Source organism: Pavona decussata, unplaced genomic scaffold, assembly GCF_977016875.1.
Source record: "Pavona decussata unplaced genomic scaffold, jaPavDecu1.1 SCAFFOLD_179, whole genome shotgun sequence".
NCBI lineage: Eukaryota > Metazoa > Cnidaria > Anthozoa > Scleractinia > Agariciidae > Pavona > Pavona decussata.
Genome location: NW_028145589.1, coordinates 963,106 through 988,454, shown reverse-complemented (window position 1 = coordinate 988,454; position 25,349 = coordinate 963,106). Strand labels below are relative to the sequence as shown.

General features: G+C 37.4%; 1 protein-coding gene and 1 pseudogene across 3 annotated transcripts in view; one reads left to right on the top strand and one right to left on the bottom strand.

Annotated features, from left to right (window-relative positions):
• The window catches only part of LOC146463334 (amine oxidase [flavin-containing]-like), a 12,969-nt pseudogene extending 7,683 nt beyond the window's left edge, over nt 1–5,286 (top strand). Inside the window, exons 6-7 of the transcript XR_014856931.1 lie at nt 3,258–3,532; nt 4,075–5,286. The product of XR_014856931.1 is annotated as an amine oxidase [flavin-containing]-like (transcript). The remainder of the gene's footprint in view (nt 1–3,257; nt 3,533–4,074) is intronic.
• On the bottom strand, nt 4,725–25,349 carry LOC146463333 (acid ceramidase-like). 2 transcript variants are annotated; one of them, XM_085084576.1, is made up of 18 exons: nt 25,198–25,349; nt 24,891–24,926; nt 24,337–24,383; nt 23,889–23,970; nt 22,510–22,593; nt 21,505–21,583; nt 20,678–20,752; nt 18,827–18,872; nt 18,191–18,263; nt 17,441–17,512; nt 16,320–16,374; nt 13,854–13,935; nt 12,801–12,885; nt 12,041–12,087; nt 11,176–11,266; nt 9,558–9,590; nt 9,387–9,443; nt 4,725–6,939 (listed from the first exon to the last, which is right to left on the bottom strand). In XM_085084576.1, exons 1-18 carry the CDS (start codon nt 25,258–25,260, stop codon nt 6,850–6,852), a joined length of 1,197 nt encoding a protein of 398 aa, XP_084940702.1. In that variant the 5' UTR covers nt 25,261–25,349; the 3' UTR covers nt 4,725–6,849. The 2 variants fall into 2 exon arrangements, with proteins under 2 accessions (XP_084940702.1, XP_084940703.1); XM_085084577.1 differs by lacking the exon at nt 24,891–24,926.

Here is a 25,349-nt window from a genome sequence, read left to right as displayed (position 1 = left end):
AAGAGTTTGTTATGACCTCGCTCCCCCCTCTCTCTCTCTCTGTCTTGGACACAACAAGTGCAACAGTTTGTTATGACCTCTCTCCCCTCCCCCCCTCTCTCTCTCTTTGTCTTGGACACAGCAAGTGCAACAGTCTGTTATGAGCTCTGTCTTGGACACAGCGAGCGCAACAGTCTGTTATGACCTCCCCCCCCCCCCCCCCTCTCTCTCTCTCTCTGTCTTGGACACAGCAAGTGCAACAGTCTGTTATGAGCTCTGTCTTGGACACAGCGAGCGCAACAGTCTGTTATGACCTCTCTCTCCCCCCCCTCTCTCTCTCTGTCTTGGACACAACAAGTGCAACAGTCTGTTATGACCTCTCTCCCCTCACCCCCCCCCCCCCTCTCTCTCTGTCTTGGACACAACAAGTGCAACAGTTTGTTATGACCTCTCTCCTCTCCCCCCCTCTCTCTCTCTCTGTCTTGGACACAGCAAGTGCAACAGTCTGTTATGAGCTCTGTCTTGGACACAGCGAGCGCAACAGTCTGTTATGACCTCTCTCCCCTCCCCCCCCCCCCCCCTCTCTCTGTCTTGGACACAACAAGCGCAACAGTCTGTTTATATAATTTATTATGAGCTTGTACCATTACACAGATACTTAACTTTTGGTAAGGGGTAGGGCTCGTGAGAACAACAATTTGGGCCTTTCAGGTGCGGTAGCAAAGATGTGAGGTGTCCTCTACTCCTAGAACTGCAAAGGACCAGGTGCAAGTGATGATTTGGTGTTGGAATCCACGTTTCTCTAAAATTGCTATAATTTGGCTTGCATACAGACTGGGTTTGAATCCTTGCCAATGAACCACATTTCCACATACTACGTCATATCTTGCGTTTACACGTTGACTTGTTTTGTTCCTTTGATATAACAGGTCATGCTTTAAATGATTTTCTTTGTTCTCTGTTTAAACCTAAACAAAACGTTCTAACGTGATAACAAGTCTATAGGCCAAAGTAGAGTGGCGCTTTTTGGAGAAAATTGGATTCTAAAGGCCAAATAGCACTTAACATCAGTCTTGGTGTAGACTCTAATATTATTTAAAGATTTCATGATCGTCTGGTAGAGAAGACTTAATGCACTTAAAACAGCTGGAAATTGGCCCTATTACAGAATACAATACAGGACAGTATACAAACACAGCAACATCCATTGGCTATACTGAAACAAGAAAAACATGACTAAATGGTACTTCCTGGCCTTAATTACCTCTGAAGGTGGGTGGTTACCCTCAATTTTTTCTGGATTCCAGTAACCCATACTAAGATCTGCTTTACTCACATAGTGTAGTCATAAACTACACAAAAATACCTCTATAATGATGGGTGGTGCTGCTAGGCAGGAGTGTGGTATAACTCAAACTTCCCTTCAATTTAAATTAAAACAAGATGCCTATATTGGCATTTACGCGTGATGCTGTGACTGGTTCATTTATTCCAGCTGTATGCTTCGCAGATTTATAAAACTATCCTTGCTCATGGAATAGTTTGAGTCACGAAGATCCCGTTACGCTGTTTCCCTTGTGTTACGCTTCTTAGGGCCTTACCGGAAATTCCGGAAATTCCATTACGAGAACGTAAGCTTCTCAATGACCTCTTTTCAGTCTGCCATCGTGCTTTTAAGACTGTCAAACAAAGCACGATTCCTTCGCCAGGAACTCACCAATTTCCACCGTGTTAAGTGTCGAGTGCTTCTTAGAAGTTATTCTTTCGATTCACAGCTTCAAAATGGGGAAATTTCCGTTTGAAAACGGCACACTTGAGTCCACAACATGTTAACAATATGGCGCCACAATTTAATCCGGTTTTGATAAATAAATTAAATGATGCTTTGACGTCACACAAGAAGGGGTGAGTGGGTACACTCTCTCGCGATATAAGCGACAAAAAAGGATCTTGATTGGCCTGCTTTTGTTGAAGACAATCAGAACAATACATCCCGAGTAGGAGAGAGGAGAGTTTAATGAACAAGATGCCTATACTGGCATTTACGCGTGATGCTGTGACTGATTAATTTATTCCAGTTGTATGCTTCGCAGATTAATAAAACCATCCTTGCTAATGGAATAGTTTTAGTCACGCAGATCGCGTTATGTTGTTTCCCTTGTGTTACGCTACCTATCGTTTTACCGGAAATTCCGGAAAGTTCGAGAATTCCATTACGAAAACGTAAGCTTATCAACGACCTTTCTCAGTCTCCAATCTTGGTATAAGGCTGTCAAACAAAGCAAGATTCCTTCGCCAGGAACTGACCAATTTCCACCGTTTTAAATGTCGAGTGTTTCTTACAAGTTATCCTTTCGATTTACCGCATTTATTCCAATTGTATGCTTCGCAGATTGATAGAACTATCCTTGCTAATGGAGTAGTTTGAGTCACGATGATCGCGTTATGTTGTTTCCCTTGTATTACGCTTACGTTATTGTTGTACCGGAAGTTTCGGAAGTTCCATTGCAATAACGTAAGCGTATCAATGACCTCTTTTCAGTCGCGTCGTGGTTTTAGAACTGTCAAAGAAAGCACGATTCCTTCGCCAGGAACTCTCCAATTTCCACCCTTTTAGATGTCGAGTGCTTCTTAGAAGTTATTCTTTCGATTTACCGCTTCAAAATGGTGAAATTTCCGTTTGAAAACGGCACACTTAAGTCCACAACATGTTAACAATATGGCGCCACAAATTTAATCCGTTTTTAATAAATATATCAAATGATGCGTTGACGTCACACAGGTAGGGGTGAGTGGGTCCCCTCCCTCGCGATATAAGTGACAAGAATGGATTTTGATTGGCCTGCTGTTGTTGAAGACAATCAGAACAATACATCCCGAGTAGGAGAGAGGAGAGTTTAATGAATAAATTAATATACAGATTTGTGGCTACGAGTAGAAAAAAAAAAAAAAAAAAAGAAATCGACCCTTTTTTAGACACGGTATGCCCCCTCAGGGCATCCCGCGTAAAAAAAAAGAAATCGACCCGTTTTTAGACACGGTATGCCCCTCAGGGCATCCTGCGTAATTGAGTATCCCTGCATCACGCCTGTATCTAGCATTTTGTCAGCTTCGTGATTTCCTTCAAGATTAAAGAAAAAGGAACTCAGTAGAAATCGAATGGAAACCAGTCTATGGTTTATTGCTGAGCTGTACCTTAAGTGTAAATTCTGTAAGGTTAGAACTTTATTTCACCACGGTAAATACAGAGAACACAGAGTGCCATATTTTTTCCTTAGTTTTATAGCTGGTGACCAGGCAAGTTACTGGTGTTCCAAGACACAGGAAGAAAGAAAGAAAGCAACTTGTGAACAGTATGCTAAGGTGTTTGACAGTGAAGAGGCCCTTCATCCATATCACTACGTCGACAAGGACTGGCCGGCAGAAAAATACTCTGGAGGATGTTTTGTCAGCATCATGCCCTGTGGAGTGCTGACAAATTATGGCAAAGTTCTGCGCGAGCCAATTGGTCGAGTTCACTTTGCAGGGACTGAAACTGCTACCGTTTGGTTAGGTAAGGGATTTATTGCCTTTCCATAAGATTAGAGGTATCTATGCATGTTCTTGTCTAAGTCTAAGCCTGTCTCGAATAGCTTGATTTCTGTCCTTCAAGGCTGCGAGAGCAAGCGACCTTGAAATCTGACTATATGCATGTGCATATCGGCAATGGAATCCTGTAAGGTCAGTCATCACAGGTTGACAAATTATCAGTTTCATTTCTGTTTTCCACTGCAACCCATTAACAAGTTATTCCTTTACTGTACTGCATGCATAACTACACCAGGAGTCATCATTGTAACAATAGCATGCCAATCTTACTAATGGTGCCAGTCAATCTTAACTCAAAGAATTAAAAGAATAACCATTGGTCTAAATTGATCCTCTTTTGAGGATGATGTATTTAAGTAAATGACACAGGCATACTCTGAAAAAAATGCGAGTGCTCCTATCAGGAGTCAAACCTAAGATTTTCCAATTACTAGTTCGGATGCTCTACCACTGAGCTACTGGAGAGTCGTGGGAGCTAAGGCCATTAATGGTGATCCTTTTTTGTAGGTCAAATGGAGGGTGCAGCTCAGGCTGGGGAAAGAGCTGCGAGGGAAGTGCTATGTGCCATGGGAAAGATACCTGCAGATCATGTCCATCAAACTACCCACAATGTGACTTGCCGACTCACAACTTTTCAAAGCTGGTTGCCAACTGTCCCCATGTTTTTAACATCTGCAATGGCAGTTACTGCTTTAGTGGGTGTCATTTCATTGAAACGATACTTAAAATGATCTTGACGGCATATTGCATTAGAAAATAGGTTTATGTTAAAATTATTGACTTTCGCTTTGGCCAGATTACATGACACAAAGGAACTCAAAAATAATTTCTTGGACTTAAATAAATTTTTTCATTGGAGCTAATAATTGGCACAATGATACAGTTCAAATTGGAATTTGGAAATATTAGGTTTGTGTAGAGGATAGTTTTACACCGTTTTGGTGTAGGAGTGATATTTTCGCATTCATAATGTATTTTCATAATGCATTTTTTGCAATTGACCTGAGAAGCACTAAAAACTTTAGGGATTATTTCCGAAATAGAAAGTGAAGAACCATATTTTCTAGCATGAAATAGCTAGAGGGTTGGGTTTTCAAGCTGTTGCCGGCGCAACAGCAAAACAGCAAAATGTTTACGTGTGCTGCATGCGCTACAAGTCAATATTTCAGATATTTTTTTTATTATTTCAGATTACCCTTATTTTTCAATTACATTTTATTGACCATTTTGAAATCACTAGTGATTCTTGCAATCTGATTGGTTCTCAACAGTGCAATTTACTCACAAGTTGCACTATTTTTTGCTCTAAATTGCATCCTTTTTTTAGCCCATCAGAATGAAAATGAAATAAAATATTAATATTGACAAAAAAAAACCTGTGTGATTTCAAAATAGGCGTAATAAAGTGATAATTGAACTTTGTTTTGTGCAATTTTGGTCTGAAATCATAGTTTGTGATTTCAAATCGAACTCGTGCTGCGTGCTCGTTCAATTTTGAAATCACACGTACAATTTCAGACCAAATTGCACTCCACTCAGTTCTTATTGTGACATTAAAGAGGTACTCCAGGCGCCTGAGCATAACTGATAAAAATATTCATTTGTTGACAGGTTATATGCTAACAAAACACATTATTGAAAAAATCATATCATTAGCAAACTCCTTATATATTTATAATGATGTTAAGGAAAAATGGATGAATTTGAAACAAAATGACATTTGACAGTTATATAGAAACAAACAACCATCATCATTTGTCAATATTTAACAGGAAACAATCTAGAGAAAAATATTGTTTGATACAGTAAGGTGATCTAATAAGCATGTGCACATTCCTCATTAAATTATTGTGTGTAATTGTAACTGTATTTATTTCAGTTTACAGTGGTAACCAATAACACACGACCTACAATCTTCAAAAGAGTCAGATAAGAAGTTACGTTTAGTGGACTTCAATCAAACAAAAGCCGTTGAAATTATTTTGAATTCTGACAGGATTCCAAGGTAACCTGGCAAGATACTAAGAATTTTACCTCGCTAAGAGATGGTAAACTTTATTTAAATTGATTTCTGAGCCAGATCTAGGGGCAATAAAAGGTATTTTTGAATTAAAAATTTTAATTGTCACTGCACATGATAATTTGCTCACTTGGGGATATTGCTGATTTTGCAAAATTATTACGGGTAGCGATTTAAAATGTTTAAAAAAAGTACAGTTTCATCTAAACAATGCCCATTCTTTTAGATAAACTGCCTTGAAAATCAACTTTCATAAAGTTTACCGATAAAACTGCCAATTTCATGGTTCTGTTGCTTTGAATTGTTCTCAGAATTTAAAATAATTTCAAGGGCTTTTCTATGATTGACGTCCACCAAAACGTAACTTTATCAGAGCCTTTTGAAGGCGATAGGTCGCGTATTATTGGTAACCGCTGTAAATTCAGAGTGTACTCTAAATTATTAGGTATTTATAGCACAGTTAGTTATTATAATTAAGTACCAATTCTTTGATTGATCAATTGATTAATCAACATCGTTCAGCAGTTGTGCAGCTGTTTTTGGCCACTCTGTAATTTAGTCCATTTTATGTAAAAATTTTATTGTTATTTGATACTTTGTAATGTCTTAAGTTTGCAATATTATTGTAAAGAATATAATGTTCTGAATCATTAAAAAAAGCTCAAACATTTCCCAGACAGTTGTTGGGGCTCTCTTTCATGATTTATACCTTTTAACTGACTTGAAAGGTGACAGCATCAAAAAATTGTTGTGCTTGAATTTTTACAAATCATACAAAAGTGGTTATTAGGTAGCATATTGTGGACCCTTGTTACAAAATCCCTAACATTATAATTTTTATCATTGATGCCATTGTACATTTACTACCAGTATTGTTTCAATCTATACTATATAAGGGCATCCCTTTTTTCTTTGTTTACTGCTAAATAAGTTACCTAATGTTTAGGTAACATGGACCCAGCATAATAGCAGCCAATGGCTGTCCGAAATCCAGGAAACACAACAACCCAGTCACATCACCACCAATTAGAAAAACAAGTGAGGTGGTCGCAGGGCCAATGTGGATTAAAACCTTAAGATGTTATATGACTTCCTGAAAGACCTTTTCAATGACTCCTGCGAGACGTAGTATCAATGATTATTGACAATTAAATTTTGAAAATGACCAAAATTTGTGATCAGTAAGATGACATTAAACAGGGAAAAAGGAGATGCCTGATAGTTTTATAAATTTCCATGATATTTTCTTAGTATCTCTCTGTTCACCAGGGAGAGCATGGGTCCTCACAAAACCGGATGTAAGACTCCAATGTGCCAGTACTGGCTTGCATTAAGGCAGTGTACGTTGTAAGCTGAGGGAAGAATGAGAAGGAAAGAAAAGAATGTCATACATGTAATTTGTACTGCACTGGAGTTGTCAGCTAAAATTAAATTAAACTACAGGAATGTGTGGTTCCAGAAAATATCCATACCCCCACCACGGAGGGAATTTCACAAAGGACCCCCCCACCCCCCAGGATTTTCCATTTTTGAGGTATTTTTTTAACCCCCCCACCCCTTCGGAAATTCCTTAAATACAGAATACACCCCCACCCCCCTCTGGAAAAGTTTCATTTCAAAAGAACGCCTCAAAAATCAGTTTGATGTGAACATTTCAGAAATATCAAGAACTGCTTACACGAGGAGAAAATATGCGTTATCGAAGAGCGCGCGCGCCGTTCAATTTAACCGGTAGAGTTTGCCAAAAAGCTCTTGATACTGAAATAATTGTTGTGTTCTATATTTACCAGTGATCATTCACATCAAACTTTACCATTAGCTTCGCTGAAGATTCTAAATCTAAATTGCTGGAATAAGTCGGGCAATGCAAAAATGTGTTTTCATTTTAATTTGCATATGTCATGTTTACGTTCCTATGCAAATTTTAGGAGATCAAAAAGATTATCGCTTTAGTTCTACACAATTGATGATTTTTTCTCCTGGTAATCATTCAGTCTGGTTATTCTAGTCAATAGTTTTCCTATTGAATCGGAATAGCATGGACAAAATAAGCATTAGCAGGGCAGGGAGACAAATAGAGCTTTCAGATCCGCAGACGAAATGGATCCGCAAAATGAAATTAGCATGTTCACGTTCTTATGCAAATTTTGTATGAGATCAATAACGCGTTAAAAGAATGTTGAATTGGCTCTATTTTGTTGAATTTTAGCATAGAAATTACGTTAATAGTTTTGGACTTTAAGTTGAAATACTTTGGACAAAATAAGTTTTAACACAGGTCAGTTTTGACAAACCAGTTATAATTGACCGCGGGAATTGACCTTTGCCCGTAACTCTACACAGCATACAAATATAACAAACAAATATTTCAATGTTTTATGTAAAATTGGGGCTTTCACTTTTTAGAAATTGATACAATTTCAACTGTTGCCAGTAAACGATATTTTCTACGCGACAAAGTGTCTCAAACAACAGTTTCATAATAACTGAGTCACGCAACGCAGACATAGATTTCTTGTCTCAGTTGGAGTACTTCGCTTACAAAGGCTTTTCCGAGAAGGGAAACATGTTTTTAATGTAACAAGGGTTTCTTTAAAACAGTTAAACAAAGTAATGTCTTCAAGAAAGATCTACGAAGTTGCAAAGTTGGTAAGTTACAATTTTGAACATTTATGTCTGACGTTGACCCTCTGGAAACTTATCCAACCATTCACCCCTCCTCCCCTCTGGAATTTCCTGGGCCATTGACCCCCCCCCACCTCTCTGGAATTTCCAATTCCCTCCGTGGTGGGGGTATGGATATTTTCTGGAACCACACAATACTGCAATATTTTCAAGAAAACAAAATCTGAGGCTCAAAGCGCAATCAGGACACCATTGGTCAGCTGATGCTCGATCCTAGATTCTTGGTAAATTATCTAGGAGTATTTAAGGACGGTGCCTACTTTTGTTACTGCGCATACATTCTATGCATCTCGAGATACTCGGGTTTCCTATGGGTGGTGCCAACTAATACAGGAATATTTTTGCGCGGTTTAAAGCTATACGGAGAAAGCAGAACTTAGCAAATGCTTTTGATATCTCAAAAGAAAATTGGGGGTAACCATGCAGAGATAATTAAGCTTCAAGTTAGGAACAAATCCCATACATTGCTTTATATTTTGGCGCTTTTTAGAGATATTATAACTTAGTTATCTCTGAAAAATGCATGGTTGCCCCCAATTTTCTTTTTGGATTTCAATAGCCCTTGCTAAGATCTGCTTTTCCCGCATAGTCATAAACCGCACAAAAATACTTCGGTATTAGTAGGCACCGTCCTTAATACTATGTTCCTCTGGAATGGATGCTAGTCTGCCACATAGTTGAACCCCACAGCACTAAAAATGCCTTAAAACAGTTTGCCAGTGGTCCCATTTATAAACCTGGGCAGATGCAGGGAATGATGTACAGTTTTGTATTACATGTTCTTGTCTAAGAAACAACACAGGTACACAGATCCCTCGGTGTCTCAACACAGTCATTATACTATTTATTTAAACTGGTAGCAACAAATAAGCACACGCCTTGGGAGACAAGTGAGCTACCTTCTTAATGTGCAGTTTTTGTTGGAGGTTCAATCACTGAGTGATGTAAATGGTAGGCATGTGCATGTGCAGAGAAATGTGCGGAAAAACAATAGGTACCAAATGGTAGCTAGTTCAGAAAAAAACATGTAATCCCAGAGTTGAGTTTTGCTCTACACTCAGCTTGCATCATTAAGATGGCAGCAATGTAAAATGTCAGGTGAAATTTGACCTACCTTGTTAAGTACAGGCTGTGTGGAGAGGACATTGTAGAGGCCTTTGAATGATACTCCCTGTTCAGCAAAAACAAATTAAAATTAACAACAAAATTAACCATGCAGCTGTTGTGATTTGTACCACACTCATTGCTTCTTCATGAAATTATGTTTACTTAGAAATAAACTAACCTGTTGACCCATCTTGTTCATGCAAGCCTTGCCCTTGGAGAAAAGGAAAATAATATATATTAAACTCACTGATGAACGAAGACCCCAGTACACAGGGAAGTTCCTGCTCATGTCATATTTCAAAGAAGAACTTGAAAAAAATTAAAGTTGAATAGAAATTGAACCCATGGCCTTGTACTGGTCTCCTGCTCAAGACTGCAGAGAATCCATACTGATACTGCAGTACAAAAGAATTTCAAAGGCTGGCAAAATCAGTTTTGAGAAACTCAGATGTCTTATTTATTTAGTTATTGACTCAGACATGTTCTCCCCACAGGAGTCAAACCTATAACCAGTTTTAGCAGTCCTGCCACTGGCTATAGATAGGAGACTTGTTAGACTGCAATACTCTGATTATATTATGAGGGAAACCAGTGTGACATCCAATCCAATTGTGACACTTTCTAGTTTGTGGGTTTTTGGGACCACAGTTTTATCTTCTATCCAGTTAAAAAATGAACCCCTTCAGGAGGACAATGCCCAAGGCTGAAAGATTGACAGGAAATGAACAGTTGGCAGACAAGCGAAGCTTTCAGCTTATTGTGAAATTTTGGGGACAATTTATAATCCAAGGGCATTATCATCTGGGCCGGGTTGTTTGAAAGCCGATTAACGCTATTCTACGATAAAAAGTTAATAGAGGTTTTCATCTTGCTCTTTTGAAAGCGGTTTTAAAGCCTAATTTCAAGCTAAAGGTAAAGAAAAGTCTAAGTCAAAACTGGGGGCCAAAAATCTTTTGAAAGAATCTTTACCGATTAGTAATTAAACTTGAATCAAGGTTCACATTAATCCAGGATTAGCTTAATCGGGCTTTGAACAACTGGACCCTGATATACTAGCAAGCCAGAAAGGGGTTTATATGTAATTTTTGTAGAACCTGCCCAATTTATTTCTGAAATGCGTACACTTTATTATGGAAAAGATAAACAGAGAGTCATGGCCATTCCATGATTGCAGCCAAATAAATGCAAGCCAACTAATTTACTAGAATTTATTCAACTGTGATTGGATTGCAATAACCGAGACCTAAAACTGTCATTTCTTCACCTTTCTTGTTGACAAAAAATTGGGAAACTTTTACAAATCAGACTACTGTGTTATGATTTTGTACCATGTGACACGTTTTGTCCAATGAGAAGGCACAGAAATTAGTTAAACTTTTTTCTCATTTACACAGTAACAACATGTAACCATTCACTTCCTGGCAACCTTGTTAACCTGCCTGGGGCAATTTAATTTTAAGACTTCAAACTCTTTTGTATGCACAGTAGCAGTGGCTGAATTGGGAAAATTTCCACAAAGCTAAAAGAACAACATGTTTGTGGGTGAAAGGCAACAATCATAAGAATTCAATGTACTGTGGTACCAAAAAAGATCCACATCTCCCCACAGAAGGGATTTGGAAATTCCAGGAGGGGAGGGGGGGGAGGGTCTTAGAGAAAATTCCTTGGGTGGGAGAGGTATGGATATTCTCTGGGACTACACAATGGTGTTCTGTGCCTCAAAATACACTTTTTCCACTCCAATTTTACTGCCAGCCTTGAATCAGTTCAACAATTTCCTTGTTTTAAAAACTCACAGGAGTCCTTCGGTCATCAACCACTAGTGGTGGTTCCCAGTTGTCATAATTTGTCTGCAGAACAAACCAGGTGTTGTTTGAAGGATTGAGGCTGAAATTACACAAATATCAAGTTCATTGTTAGTAGACTGTTTTGTTTTCTGGGCAGCTTGTTTGAAAGCCGATTAACACTAATCCAGAGGTTTTTGTCTCCCTGGTTAAAATGGTAATGGTACAGAAAAATGAAAGTCAAAACTGAGGAACAAAAATCTTTTTGAAGAACCTTTATTGATTAGTAAGTTCATGTTAATCATCCAAACAACTAAGTGGCCCTTGGTCTTTCATTAGCTTTTTTTTTACTATAAACTGAAAATATCAAGGTAACAAATCTTTTCCAGTCAGACAGTTTTGTCTAAGATGTAGGTACACAAGTTTCCCACTCATAGATTTAAATTTCAAAACAAGTTTATCATGTCATGCTCGAGTGCTGAGATTGAACATTTTTAGAAAAATAAAGTTTGGAGTGACTGAAAGAGTTGGAAGAACTTTCTTACTATATTATTTTTCTATATATTGTGCAGTTCCAGAAAAAATCCATACCCACCCCATGGAAGGTCATTGGAAATTCCTAGGGGGAGGGGGGTCTGAAAAGTCAACATTTTAAAAGCAAAGTATAATGAAGCTTAACTGGTATTTCCTGGGGGGATGGGGGTGCAAAACAAAAACCTTCTGTGTGGGGAGGGGTATGGATATTTTCTGGAACTGCACACCATAAAAACATGATTATTTTATTTCTAAGTGTAAACAAAATAACTACAAAACAGGCTAACCCAAGAGTGAATTGGTCTCAACAGAATTGGTCTCTACACGGTATTATCATACATACCTCATTGGGCTCAAGCTCTTCGTGCGAGAGCGTGTTATTACTTCACCCTGAAGTAAATTTAAAATGTAACTTAGTACGTGGGCATTAGGACACTTTATAACATAATTTTTATATTATATAATTATACTGTGTTCTAATGGCACTTTCTTGTCCAGATATTTAAGTAAGTGCTCTTTTCTTGAAGCCGTGGCTACATGAGCGATTTTTGCTCGTGCAGGTGATGCAATATTATTTTTTCAAATTTTGTCGCAAGTGAACCTTTTGTAGGTTAAAATGATTTCAACCTAGGTTGATTTCTATTTTCCTTTGTTTAAGATGTAAATTATCTAACCTTAACAAAGGAAAATATAAATCAACCTAGGTTGAAATCATTTTAACCTGGATTGATTTTAACCTACAACATAGCCACCCTCGAACTGGCGACACGACAGGTGAAAAAATCCCAAGAAAAAAGGCGCCAGATTTGAAATTTTCACGACCAAATCACAGAGAGAGTCGACTGTGTAGCCAACCTGCAACTTTTTGCCCACGCTTGTAATGTGACTAAAGAGTATTTAGCCAATGAAATTTCCCTCAGAAGTTGATGGTAAAATCCCCGTTCCTTTCTCCTTGTGAGCCATGGACAGACCACATACAACCCAAAATTCCTTGATTCACGCTGACAAAGAGCCAATGCTTAAAACATGACTGAGCTCTCAAATCTCTTTACAGTGGCCATCAACTATTTTATTACACTTAATTTTGTGTCTAGTTTACTAACCTCTCCTGATTTTGTTCCTCCGAGAATGTAATAAACTGGAGCCAAAACTTCTTCATTTGTTAACATATCGCGAGCCTGTTCAAAACTGAAAAGCAATAAATTCAATTCACTTGGAAATACACATAGGTATTTGAGACCTAAATAAATGAATGTAATAGCCTGAAGGCCTTAACTGTCACAGACCTTATGTTATCCTGTAGCTTAAAAAATTAACAGGTGTTACTAATGCTTTAAGCAAATGACAAAATAAAACTTGGTGATCTACTTTCTCTGGGGGGGAATCAGAGTGTATTTTCCTTGTATGTTGATGACATTAAATGACCACTGGAAAGTTGAACTGTTGGAAAAAAGTGAGGATTTTATTTCACCCTATGATGGCATAGAGTACCACTGTGCAGCTCCAGAAAAAAATCTATACCCACCCCATGGAAGGTCATTGGAAATTCCTGGGGCAGGGGGGTCTAAAAAGTCAAACTTTTAGAAGCAAAGAATGAAGCTAAACTGTCATTTCCTGGAGGTTAGGGACTGCAAAACAAACAAAAAAAAACCTTCAGTGGGGGGAGTATGGATATTTTCTGGACCTGCACATTCAGTGGGAGTAGTAATATAGTTTGCCAGTTGCTTTGTGATACAGAAACCAGTGATATGAACTGAGATTCTTCTGATAGGTGGACCCCTACCTTGTTTTATTAGTCAACACATTGTTAAAATGGTACCAAATATATGTGTTCATTTCATGTTTCGGGGAGAAAAATGGCAACTTTCTGCAAGAAATCAGTGTGTTGAATAATAAAACAATCCCGCTCAATTTTGTTAAAATATTGAGTCACAGTCATTTCATGTCATCTTGTAACAGAAAAGAAAGCAATGACGTGGAACTTGCAACAGATGCTTTGCAACAAAAAACAACAACAACAAAGAAAAACATGGATCAATGTTCTTTGATGAAATTTAAGGCCATGCACACACAAATATTTGACAAAGTCAGTTAATATGTTCTAAGCAGCCCTGCTATTGGTGTTGAAAGACTGAAAGGAATCATTCGAGTGTTACCTGGTAGCTTGTTCAAGAACATCCCTTGAAAGAAAACTAGACCACTTAGCATTTCTCAGGCCAAAGATCCACTCTAAAATACCTGCAAATTCCAAAGTATGAAGATTAATATTTTAAGCATGCTAAATAATACTGAGAACACAAATACTTTTCATTATAAATGTTTTGGTTTAATTTCCCAACCAGATTTTGAACTGTTGTTTGGCCTCCAGTTCATTTTTTAAAGATGGTCTGGTATAGAAAATGATCTATTTCACATGAAAAGGAGTTCCCCTTAACATTCAAACGTAACAGCAAGAAGGTTTCTTTAATTTATTGGGACATCATACCAACAAAACAATATTCTGAGATGGAATATTTTAAGCATGGTGAATGTAAATTAGAATGATGTATGGTATTATTCAGTAAGTGACACAGGCATACTTGGAAAAAAATCTGGAGTGCTCCTATCACTTACTGAATAATATTAAATAATTCTCATTTATTCGCCAGGCTTAAAATATTCCATCACATTTATTCCATTGTGCATATGCCACATATGACATTCCAATTCTAGCAGTATGCAGGATGTCTGTCCCATGAACCTAGTTTAAATGTTCATTTTTTTTTTGAGTATGCCTGTGTCACTTACTGAATAGTACATCATTCTCAACAAAATAATATTCTTCAATCACCAACAAATTTTAAGAGAAAGTTCAACAGAGCTTATTAAGAACTCATCTAAAAGCCCTCTTAAACTTTCTCTTAAGGGGTCAGGAGCATTTTTGCATGAAATTTTCAAAATGTTAGTTATTCATGTAACCTCTTATTCTACATAATAAAACTAAAATGTATTGCTATTCATATATGTCACCAATGTCACCGAAGCTGTCATCAATCTAAAAACACTATTGAGTTATTCCAGAAAAAATCCACACCCCCTGAGGAATGGCATGCTTTTTTGACCCCCCCCCCCCCTCTACCCAGGGCCGCTAGACCCCCCCTCCCATCTGGATTTCCAGAAATTTCTCAAGGCCGTAATTTTGAACAAAGTCAATGCAGAAGACTCTTAAATGCATTTACATGATTGTTTTTATTATTCAACCCTCTATTTCCACCAAAGCTAAGCTATATTTTATGTAAAAAACGTTGAATATCTTGCCATGTTAAAATTGAAAGGTGCGCGATAGCGCACTTTCGTACTCGGCGTATTTAAATTGTCGTTCAAATGAGTTATTTTGGTTCACAATAACGAAGGATTTAAAGCATCGTGTTTTAAAACTTTGCCATTTCTCCAGAGTGGAACGTGTAATGAGTGCATCCTTGCACGGAACTTAAGTTAACATCATTAATTTTGTGTTGAATCGTGTTACATTGGCATTTTACAAGTTCGAGTAAACTTCTTTTGTCTTGTTATTGTTTTTCAGACCACGAAAAACACTCAGGTTCAGGGCCAAGTGATATTTGTGTCAAAAACTACAATAAAAGGCTTCAGACTTCTTGAGAAAACAGAACAATGGGTGCAGAATTTTGTCTAGACCTTCCGTAAAATCATGCAGCTTATAAACACACGGCAATTCAAGTCCTCAGACAGATGTAAATAAATCATCATTTTTTCTTTTGGCCTAAAACTCAAAATGGTTACCTCAAAGGGTCAATAGGTCAACTCACACTCTTAATCTTCTTTTTCAATGTAAGATGGCCAAAACGGTCGACGCAAGAAAACAAATGCAAGTAAAGCTTCCTTCATGTGTTATTCCGCGCATCTTGATAAACCGTGGTAAAGTGTTATAAACTCTAACTTGAGCTAAACCTCTTCCTAGCTATTGATTTACAAAGCGCAAAGAGAACTCGCGGTAACCAAATTATGTCGATTTAGTTCAAAACAAAACAAATTCATGAAACTATTTGTAAAACTAAAATCTAAATCGGATAAGAAAGCTTGACTGGTAATCAAGCGGCGGTAATCGTGCGACTGGTAATCAAGCCTACGCACGAGTGGCCTGGGTACAACATCAAAAAGTTCCAGGTGTTACTTGCGTACGCTGAACACTTCGAGTACCCGCTCGGCAAAGTAATTCGTTTTTCTTCTCGGTTTTCCTTCTCAAGTATGAGGTTACAAATGTATCCTGGGGAAGGAAACTTTAAAAAAATGCGGTAAGCATTGTACAGTTCAAAGGATACTACAATTTGAAAAGAACATAAGTGGTCAAAATATCTCGAAGGCATCAAAACATCGATCGCTCAAAATTAACCCCTGAAGACATGGATTTTAGGTTTCGCCCCCCCTTCCGTCGGGATTTTCAAGCCCCTTGAACCCCCCTCCTGTGAGATTTTCTGGAATGCCATCCGTCGGGTGGGGGGGGGGGGGGGTGGATTTTTTTTGGAACAATCCATTATACTGAGTTCACAAGGCAACAGGGATGAGATTTTAATTATTCAAAGTTGCATTGTTAGATCTCAGCTAGCTGATACATATTTACTTACCAATATAGCCACCATTTATGTTGAACCGTTCATTCAAAGTAAGAGTCAGCACTCCCTTAAAAAAACAGACACATGATAAAATTGAATTTTGTCAAATCACGGAAGTTAAATCACTTTATAAGGAACATTTAAGAGAGTGGAAGGGAGGGGTGAGTAGTTCATGTAGTTCTTGGGCTAAGTGTGTATGGGGGAAACAGGTGTCTGTAATGTTTGAGAATCAGTGGTCTCCTGTTCTACCTTTCTGTATCTTTTAATTCTACCCCTTGCCCTCCCCTCCACAAAGGTTCCCATTCTTACTTCCTTGCTAACAACCAACATAACATAATACCATGTTCTCAGCTTTTTCTGTCACTTCTTATAGTTGCCTCTAGTTTACTTGCCAGTTACTCCTAGTTTCCTCTGCCACCAATTTTTTATTCGTGGAGAGGGCGGGGGGTACTCTAAAACATTTTGGGTGGGGATGTGCTGCCGGGACTCGGAAACCTTTATCCTAAACTAGACCATGTTCAGCTGCATTTTGCACTTTTACTGAAAGACATGCTTACATCAGACTAAATTTGCACAAGATTTTATTTTTATTATTTAAATTATTAATAGTAACTTCAAGATTCTGTGAAGGCTAATTCTTTATGTTATAATTTCAATCAAAACCAAAATTTTGAGGTTCTACTCTAGCTTTAAAAATGAAGATCTAGAGACTTCTTTAAAAGCAGAGTCACTAAGATTATAGGGCTGTTTATCATGACTAAGATGAGGAGCTGGACTTTGGTAGGCAGTCAGCCAGGAGTTGACTGTTCTGCACCTGACTGCCTACCAAAGTCCAACCCCTTGTCTTAGTCATGGTAAACAGCCAACAGGCTATGCATGTGAAGCATGGAGAGGGGGACTCGTTACTCTAGACCATTAACAGTAACAATGAAGGCCTGTTTAGAGCCTTGAAAACTGTGATACAAGAGGTTAAGCTAAGCAGAACAAACAGGATAGAGACCATGTTCTAGAATGCCCTAGCTATGCCCCCTTAAGTATGGAAGCTGGATTTAGCAAGTAAGCATATTCTGCATCACTGATGCTAACATTAGTAGTAATAGGTTATTCTGCTCAAAGATATTTTCAGTTCTTACTGGTTTCACTCCTGTTATAGCTCCAACATATCCTGCAAAACTAACTGTCTTGTAAACTATTTTGCCATTTCTCTGAAAATTAAACAAATTCAATTTTATCATTAAACTGCCCCTAACCCTTCAATTTATTTTCTTTTGGCAGATTTCCGTATCCGTAAAGAACTCATTTTCGAAAATTTTTTTTAGAAATATTGAATCCTTTTTATTTTACGAGCGCTAAAAGTTACTGAAATTTTTAAATTTTTGCGTGCTTTAAGCCCCGCTGGACAAATTTTTGTCTCGTGGGCTCATTAGGAACGAGCCAATGAGAAGCGTCCGATATTTGACACTTTTTTAGCTGTGACGTAAGAAAAGGACACCAGAAGGATTCAGAAGGAATCTTATGCATGCTGATTCCTTTCTCTACATTTCGCGAGTTGCTGCATCCAAAAACCACACATTTTTCAACCATTTTCTCTGTTTACAATTGAAGCATTAACGCGAATCTTCGGATATTTTTGCACGATGTCCTTTTCTTACGTCACGCTCCATATTTGGCCGAGTGGGGGACTAATGCGAACCATCTTACAAACAATGCCTTTTAATGAAAGAAGTCTAGTTCAACAACTCACCCAAGAAACAGCCCCAAATCCAAATTCTGGCATGAAATAGATAAAAGTTTGTTTTTCTAAGACTTGACATCCTGACAACTTTCTAATGCATGGTATATTCAAATAATTTTATTATTAAATAAGGAGATGTCAGACTCACCTGGAACTCAATATTGACAATAAGAGTCCTGAGAATCTCAGTCAACGCCCAAGTTTTATTCTTTACATCCCAACTGAAACAAAATTTATAAAAACAAGCGAGTCTTCATTTTGTTCAGACTGTATTTATTTAATAGTTAATAGGGCAGTTTTTTTTCCAAACTAAAACCAAAGCAATCAATCAGTTGACTCACAACAAACCAAACAACTCAAGGAACCAATAAGAACTACAAATAAATTAAACATGTAAATGATGTCTTAGTAGTTACTTCCAACTGTTTCACAAAGTGCTACAAGTTTATTATTACAATAAATGTTGATGTATTTACAAACAGATTTCCTGAATCATTCAGTTCCCCTGACACAGGGTTTCATTCCTTTTAGTGGTAGGAGGGTTCTTAATGGTAAATAGCAAACACCTTTGTGTTGTTCAGACTGGCTTTAAATCTCAGATCTCATGTCCAGTAGTCCCAGGTCTCAGCTTCTAATACAACCCCTGCCCTGTCTTCTTGCAGATATATTCATTTTTGTAGTAACATGTCTTTCAGAACAAAGTTTAGTAAACAGAGACAATACTGATGAGGAACATCTTGCAAACAATGCCTTTTAATGAAAGAAGTCTGGTTCAACAACTCACCCAAGAAACAGCCCAAAATCCAAATTCCGTGCATGAAATAGATTACCTGATAAAACAGAAAACATTTCATGATCAAATAAAACAAACTTTTTTTACAGATGAATTTTTCAGTCAGTTACACAGGCATACCCAAACAAAAAAAACTGGATGTTTATTTTATGAAAAATTCATCTATGATTTATTCACCAGCCTTTAAACATAACATAACACTCTTGACTGACTCATTGCTTTCAAACACTTTTTTTGTTGTTGTCAAATTTATATAAAATATCATAATAATAATAATAACAATAATAATAATAATAATAATAATAATAATAATAATAATAATAATCTTTATTTGTGCTTTTTTCAATGTACATAGTTGATCCTTACAATCTTGCAGAGGTAATATATACAATTTAATTAATTATTAGTTAAAATAATGTGCAAGCAAGGAAGCTAAATGAACCATTTGGTTATCTTGTTGGCTCCCTGGCTAATTTAGGTTCTAGATAGCAGGTAAAAAAGAAAAAAAATGAAAAAATGCTTATAATAAAAGATTGCATATTAAAAATTAAGCTATATTGTTTTGAGTTTTTGCTTAACCCTAGCTGGAAAAAAGCAATATATTATTGTCCTGATCATTACAGTGCTCGAAATCAAAAAAATATCCAGGTTGTCCCTATTTCAAAAGCCGGGCAACCAAACCCGTGGATTTGGTTGCCCTGATGAATCCTTGGTTGCCCGTTAGAAAAAAAGTCTTGCATCAACACAATAACTACAAATCATTGTGCCGTCTGGTGTGAACTGCAACCAAGGTCGCTTGTCTTTCCATGTTCGCTGCGGTTCTCGTTTTCTCTTTTCTTTCTCGTACCGTGCAGCTGTCTCGCTCAATTTAGCTTTCTTTTGAGGAGGCGGCATTACACTGGTCAAAAAACGCCACATTTGCACTCATTGAAAGAAAATACTTGTATTCTGTACTGCTAATTGAAGACATAAAAAATCAAAACCGAAGTAAAGAATTCGAGAACAATTATGGTAACGATTACATGCCGTGTAGAGCTTGACATGTAACTCACATTGCAATGGCGGTGAAGCTTGAACTAATCCCATAGTTCTTAGTGTGCGGCGATGGTTTTCGCGGAAGTCTGGATTTAAGTTGTGGCATATTCAAAATGGCGTCTTTTAATCGTGATCGCCACGAGACATGAAACTTTGTGTTTGTCTCTTACATTCTCGTACCTGGCAATGTTTTGTAAAATTTACAGATATCCAAAACACAGGAAAACGCTAAGCTGAGGCAAATTAATTATTATTAACTTCACACTATCGGACATTGACAAAACAAAACCGTCACGTAAGTCGAATGTCGTTTTTGATTAATTTATTTTCTATTTTTGGCTGGGTTGTCCGTTGTTTTTTCCCTGGGCAACCAGCCTCTTAATTTTATTAAAAAAAATTTGCCCGGTAAACTTTTTGGTCGTCTTGGACGACCGTACGACCGCTAATTTCGAGCACTGTCATTAGCACGTATATTTTACCATAAACACTATAAATGCTCTTTTTTCTTTAAGTTTTCTGTTTGAAGAGTTCAAGCCCTTAAATTTCCTAAAATGAAATATTTAGGTCAAGTCAGGTCAGGTCTTTCTATTTCTTTTTTTTTTTTAGTTCTGGACTATTCAGGTGGAAGTTAAGTTGAGTGGTAACATAAATTTCTGATGCAATGTGGAGTACCAACTCTGCAACTTTAATTCCAAGCCTGTGGGAAAATCCCTAGGCGAGACACAACATTAGCAGCATTTTTGTGTGATGCTGTTCGTAAACTATCTGATTTCACAGAAATTATTCCAGAAAAATAAAACTTCTTACCTGTTTTGTCTTCAGCAACAATAGATGTACAAACAGTAAAAACTTCGTAAAAGATATTGTACAGCACAACTTCACCTAAGGAAATAAAGCAGTATAATTTGAAGCATAAGATTGAAAAACATTTTTAACTGTGACAGGTTAATTAAGCAGTTAGTCTGGTGCTCCAGTCACAGACAAGGGTAACAAGACTAGATAGAAAAACCCAAGATGATTTGTGAAGACCCACTTCACTTGACCAACACAATTAATTAAAAACACTGTCAGTACCTACAGCTCGTCACTTATAATAATTTATGAAACAATGTATGTGTTGCGGTTTAAATTTCTTCTTTTGGTTTAAAATTTTTCAAGCCAGTTAATTTTTATGTGTTTCCTTTGTGCAGCATTCACTACCATATCTGAGACAAAGGGAAATAAAAATCAATTGAAAATGGTTTGAAAATTTTAAACCAAAAAGACATTTTGAACCACAGTCAACATATACAAACTAAAACTAAAACTAAAATATATAATTATACAAACTAAAAATCAAATAAATCAATTAAAATACATTGGTAAGGAAAACAATCTAAAATTCGTCATGCTAATATTTAATGCATAAATTGAATGACTTAATAAAATGTATTGGCAGCACATTTTACAGTTTTAAGGATATTTATAGCCCAAATTTTCAAATAATTTTTATTTTCTTCTGTCTCTTTTTGTTTAGTTTAAAAATTGCATGCTTTTTTTTGTATCTTCGCAAACACTGCTTAGACTTCTAGACTTTTATACATTCAAACACTAGTAAGTTTAACCAAGATTGCTTTAAGTAACTGATGCAATACCAAGAGGAATGCCAGTAGCCTTGGATAACCCTTTGATTTCATCTGCATATGGGGCTGGCAAAGTGTCGGCAAGAGGACCCTGCAATGCAAATCAAGATAATAACAAGGTCATATTCAGGGTTGTCCCTAACAGCCGGCAGCCGGCAGAATGAACAGGCTACTTTGGTCGTTTGTGCTGGCTACATTTTAGTCTTTTGTGTGTGTGTTTTTTTAAGACGAATTATTTGTTCCTGTACCGGCGAAGATATACGAAATAAACTTGGCAATTGCAATAACATGTAGAAAGTCAATGAAGGCATGAGTTTATAAGACTAGAAATCTAAAAGTCACGGTACTGAGATTATTGGCAATTTGTGCTCAGAATCAAGGAAACTATATTTCTGGGGATTTCAAAAATAAAAATTTTCTAGGGGGGCATGCCCCCAGACCCCCCTAAAAGGGAGCGCCTCTGGCGCTCAATAGTCAATATCTGCCTACTTTCAAATTATTTCCAGCTACTTCAAAACCTGTGGACAACCCTGCATATTGATCAGCTGGAAGGGGAAACATTTGGCTTGAGGTAGCTGTTATACTATTACAACTGAAAATGGATGCTAATTTGAATAGAAGAAAGGTCCTCGCAGTTGTTTGCACAACTTAAGCAGTTGGTAAAAGAAACCTAAAGAAAAATCAGGCTTGAATGGGATTTGAACACATGACCTCTGCAATGCTGGTGCAGTGCTTTACCAACTGAGTTATCATTAGCAAACTGGGGGCTGGTCATGTTCGGAGTTCGTATTACATCCGTGAAGGATGAGCAAATAACATTGGTACTGCAGATGAACGATTTTAAAAACACAAGAACTTTAGGTCATGTACAATAATGAAGGAAATGTACAAAATTACTTTTTCTTTAATAAATATACATAATTATATTTTCTACAAAAGATATTTAAGGGAATTATTTTTCAACTAAAATTAGAACTATTATTAAAATATAAGTGCCCACCACATATGTAAACATACCAAATCTTTGTCCACAATCCCAAACAACTTGCCATGAAGGATAAAACTTGTGAAGTTCTTTATATAATTCAGTAGCTCGTAAAGCTGCACGAAAAAGGCATTCAATCAATTTACGTCATAACTAGAACTTTTGAAAGTAACTTTTAATAACATTAAAATACCCAGGATGTGCCCTCTCTGTAGCAAACGATGACCCTGGTTTAAAGTACAGTGATAAAGATATTTAGTTTAAGGGTTGATTTCCTTCATTGCACAAATACCATTGACTTCTGGTTGCATGTACAGAATTATTGTATTCTTATTCACTCTCATGCTGACCACATATTAACTCTCTGAGGGTGGTCAGGAAGGGTTCATTACATCCGCACCCATTTACTTTTGTCATCATCATCATCATCACTATCAATTTGAGGAGCTGGAGTAATAATGGGATAAAAGGGCCAATTTTGAATTTTAGGTTGATTTTTGTTTTTTATTGTAAATACAGCCAGACTACAGGAGAAAAATGGAGGCAAGTTTCTCAAACGAACTGTTGCAGGCCATTTGCCAATATAAGGGCAGTCTGAGGAAAATTGCAAAAAAAAAAATCAACATATTTAGCTTTGTTTATTTTCCTTGGAAATAAAATCTGTTACCTGCAACATTTCATTCTAGAATCTCAGGTCCATTATTTTCCAGGAATTTGATCAAATTTATGACGAAACTAAAAATCAAGCAACTAAAATTTAATCTTTCATGCCCCCCCCCCCCCCCCCCCACCCAGCCATTCAATCAAGAGTGTGGTTGATTCCATATCTCACTTAGCAGCTATCCATGACAGTAACAGTATTGGATCATGGGACAATGTGCAAAATCAGCTTTCCATTGCCCCCTCTTTCTTATATCATGTTTCAGGTCCTAGTAAATGAGCTGACTTAGGCCCTGTTCAAACTAGGTGCCCGTGCCAGGGCTCTGTGCCCAGGCACTAAAAAGGACGTTGTTCAGACTCCTTGGTGCCCAAGGAGCAGTCGTGTTCTCCTACATCGATTTATCGCCCGCCACTTTGTTTGCTGTATCGTAAGGAGGCATGAGGAAAAAATGTGGGAACTGACAAAATCCTGTTCACACCAGTGCCCGTGCCCAGGAACGGTCCCTGAGTACTACCTTTGGAGGTAGTGCCCGTGCCCGGGCACGGTGCCCAGAGTTTTGCTCGGGCACCGACAAAAAGGTCTGTTTTCAGACTAGTGCCCATGCCCAAGAACCGGGAAAAGGCACCTAGTTTGAACGGGGTCTTATACCTATAGCTAAGTTCTTCAAACACTATGAGTTTTTAAACGGATCGTTATCAAAATGTAAGTTACCATAATAAAGTACAGTGATTCTGCATGCTTACACTGTACCTGTTTTGTTTTCTTGCTAGCAAGATCATTGTATCTTTGGTCAGCAGGAAGATCAAGATTCACTACTTCCCAGCCCACCTTGCTAAGAAAGGAAATATATACACGTAATAGTTATCAATCAATCAATCAATCAATCAATCAATCAATCAATCAATCAATCAATCAATCAATCAATCAATCAATTAATCAATCAATCATTTATTTTGATTATCGAAGAGTTTTTTGTGGAGTTTGGGGAAGTGAGAAACCTATTAACATTATCCCATGCAGTCTGCCCTGGCAACATGCCTAAAATACTACTGTCTCTGTGCTTCATAGGCACCTTTGTGTGTAGCGAGCTTTAGACTGGATGATAGAAGACCACTATTTTTGTTTATTACTGGTGAGTTTAAAATAAAAGTAAAAGTATTTATTTTAATTACAGCTGACAACAAATATAAAGGCGTACCTTTCCTTTGGTGGATAGGCATTGGTGACACAATCTTGGTCTGAAAACTAAGTTTCATAAATTAAGAAACTTTCAGTCAGTCTACAGGTTTAAACATGTCTTTTTAAATGTAAAAAAAACTTTGTCATTCCCACACTGTCCATACATGTGACAAATCCAAATTCCAAAGACTGATCATCTGACACATGTCTATGTCTGCCATCAAAAGGAATTAGGACAGACAGGTGACTCGAACAAAAAGGTCAAGGATCTTTGTTTTCACAGATACACGCAAAGGCAAAGTCAAAACATTTAATTTGTTTTGTGTGCTGGACCCAGCTTGACTATTATTGAGCATGATTTAACTGTCTTGTATCTTGAGCTCGCTTTGGGGTACATACACAAACCTGTGAAGAAACCCACCCCCAGCCAACCCATCATCCGCCCCAATGTCCTTAAATGCAAAATATTCTCAAACGAAAGGTCTCTTTCAATCTGAGAAAGTACAAATTAAAAAACTGCATAAATATGGCCAAATGTTATACTTTTGTGTCTTTAGTAATATACAAACTTACTGTAGTGACAGGCAGCGTTTGCACGAATGGCCGGGTCTTGGAAGAGCGAACAAAAATGCATCAGCCTCTTCAAGCATGCTCGGCAAATGGATATCTACACCTACTCAACTTACGTTAAATTATTTTATCGTTTACTTTGATCTAAATACAGTTTCTACCTTACTTTTAGATATCCATGAAAAGCTTCTAAAGTTATGCAAGAGTTTAAAGGCTCATTGTATCAATGCACTGGAGTGAATACCTATGCAAGCGTCTTGCGCAGATATCTTCCGTAAAAACAAGTCAGTTCTACAACTAGGTAATTTACCGCAGATGTTGAAACTGCTCCAAAGAACATTATACTAAACAGGAAAATCCAAGCGTATTCCATGGCTGTTTCTCCACTAGTCCAGGAACAAATTTGTGCACCGTCACATGCACAGCACCTGGCGAAACGTTTCAGTGTTGTGAAATGAAAAT

Coding starts and splice junctions, on each gene's coding strand:
- LOC146463333 (XM_085084576.1), bottom strand. CDS start 25,260: ATGGAATACGCTTGGATTTTCCTGTTTAGTATAATGTTCTTTGGAGCA. Junction 24,384..24,890: donor AAACGCTGCCTGTCACTACA/GTAAGTTTGTAT, acceptor TATGAAACTTAG/TTTTCAGACCAAGATTGTGT. Junction 23,971..24,336: donor GCCTATCCACCAAAGGAAAG/GTACGCCTTTAT, acceptor TTCCTTTCTTAG/CAAGGTGGGCTGGGAAGTAG.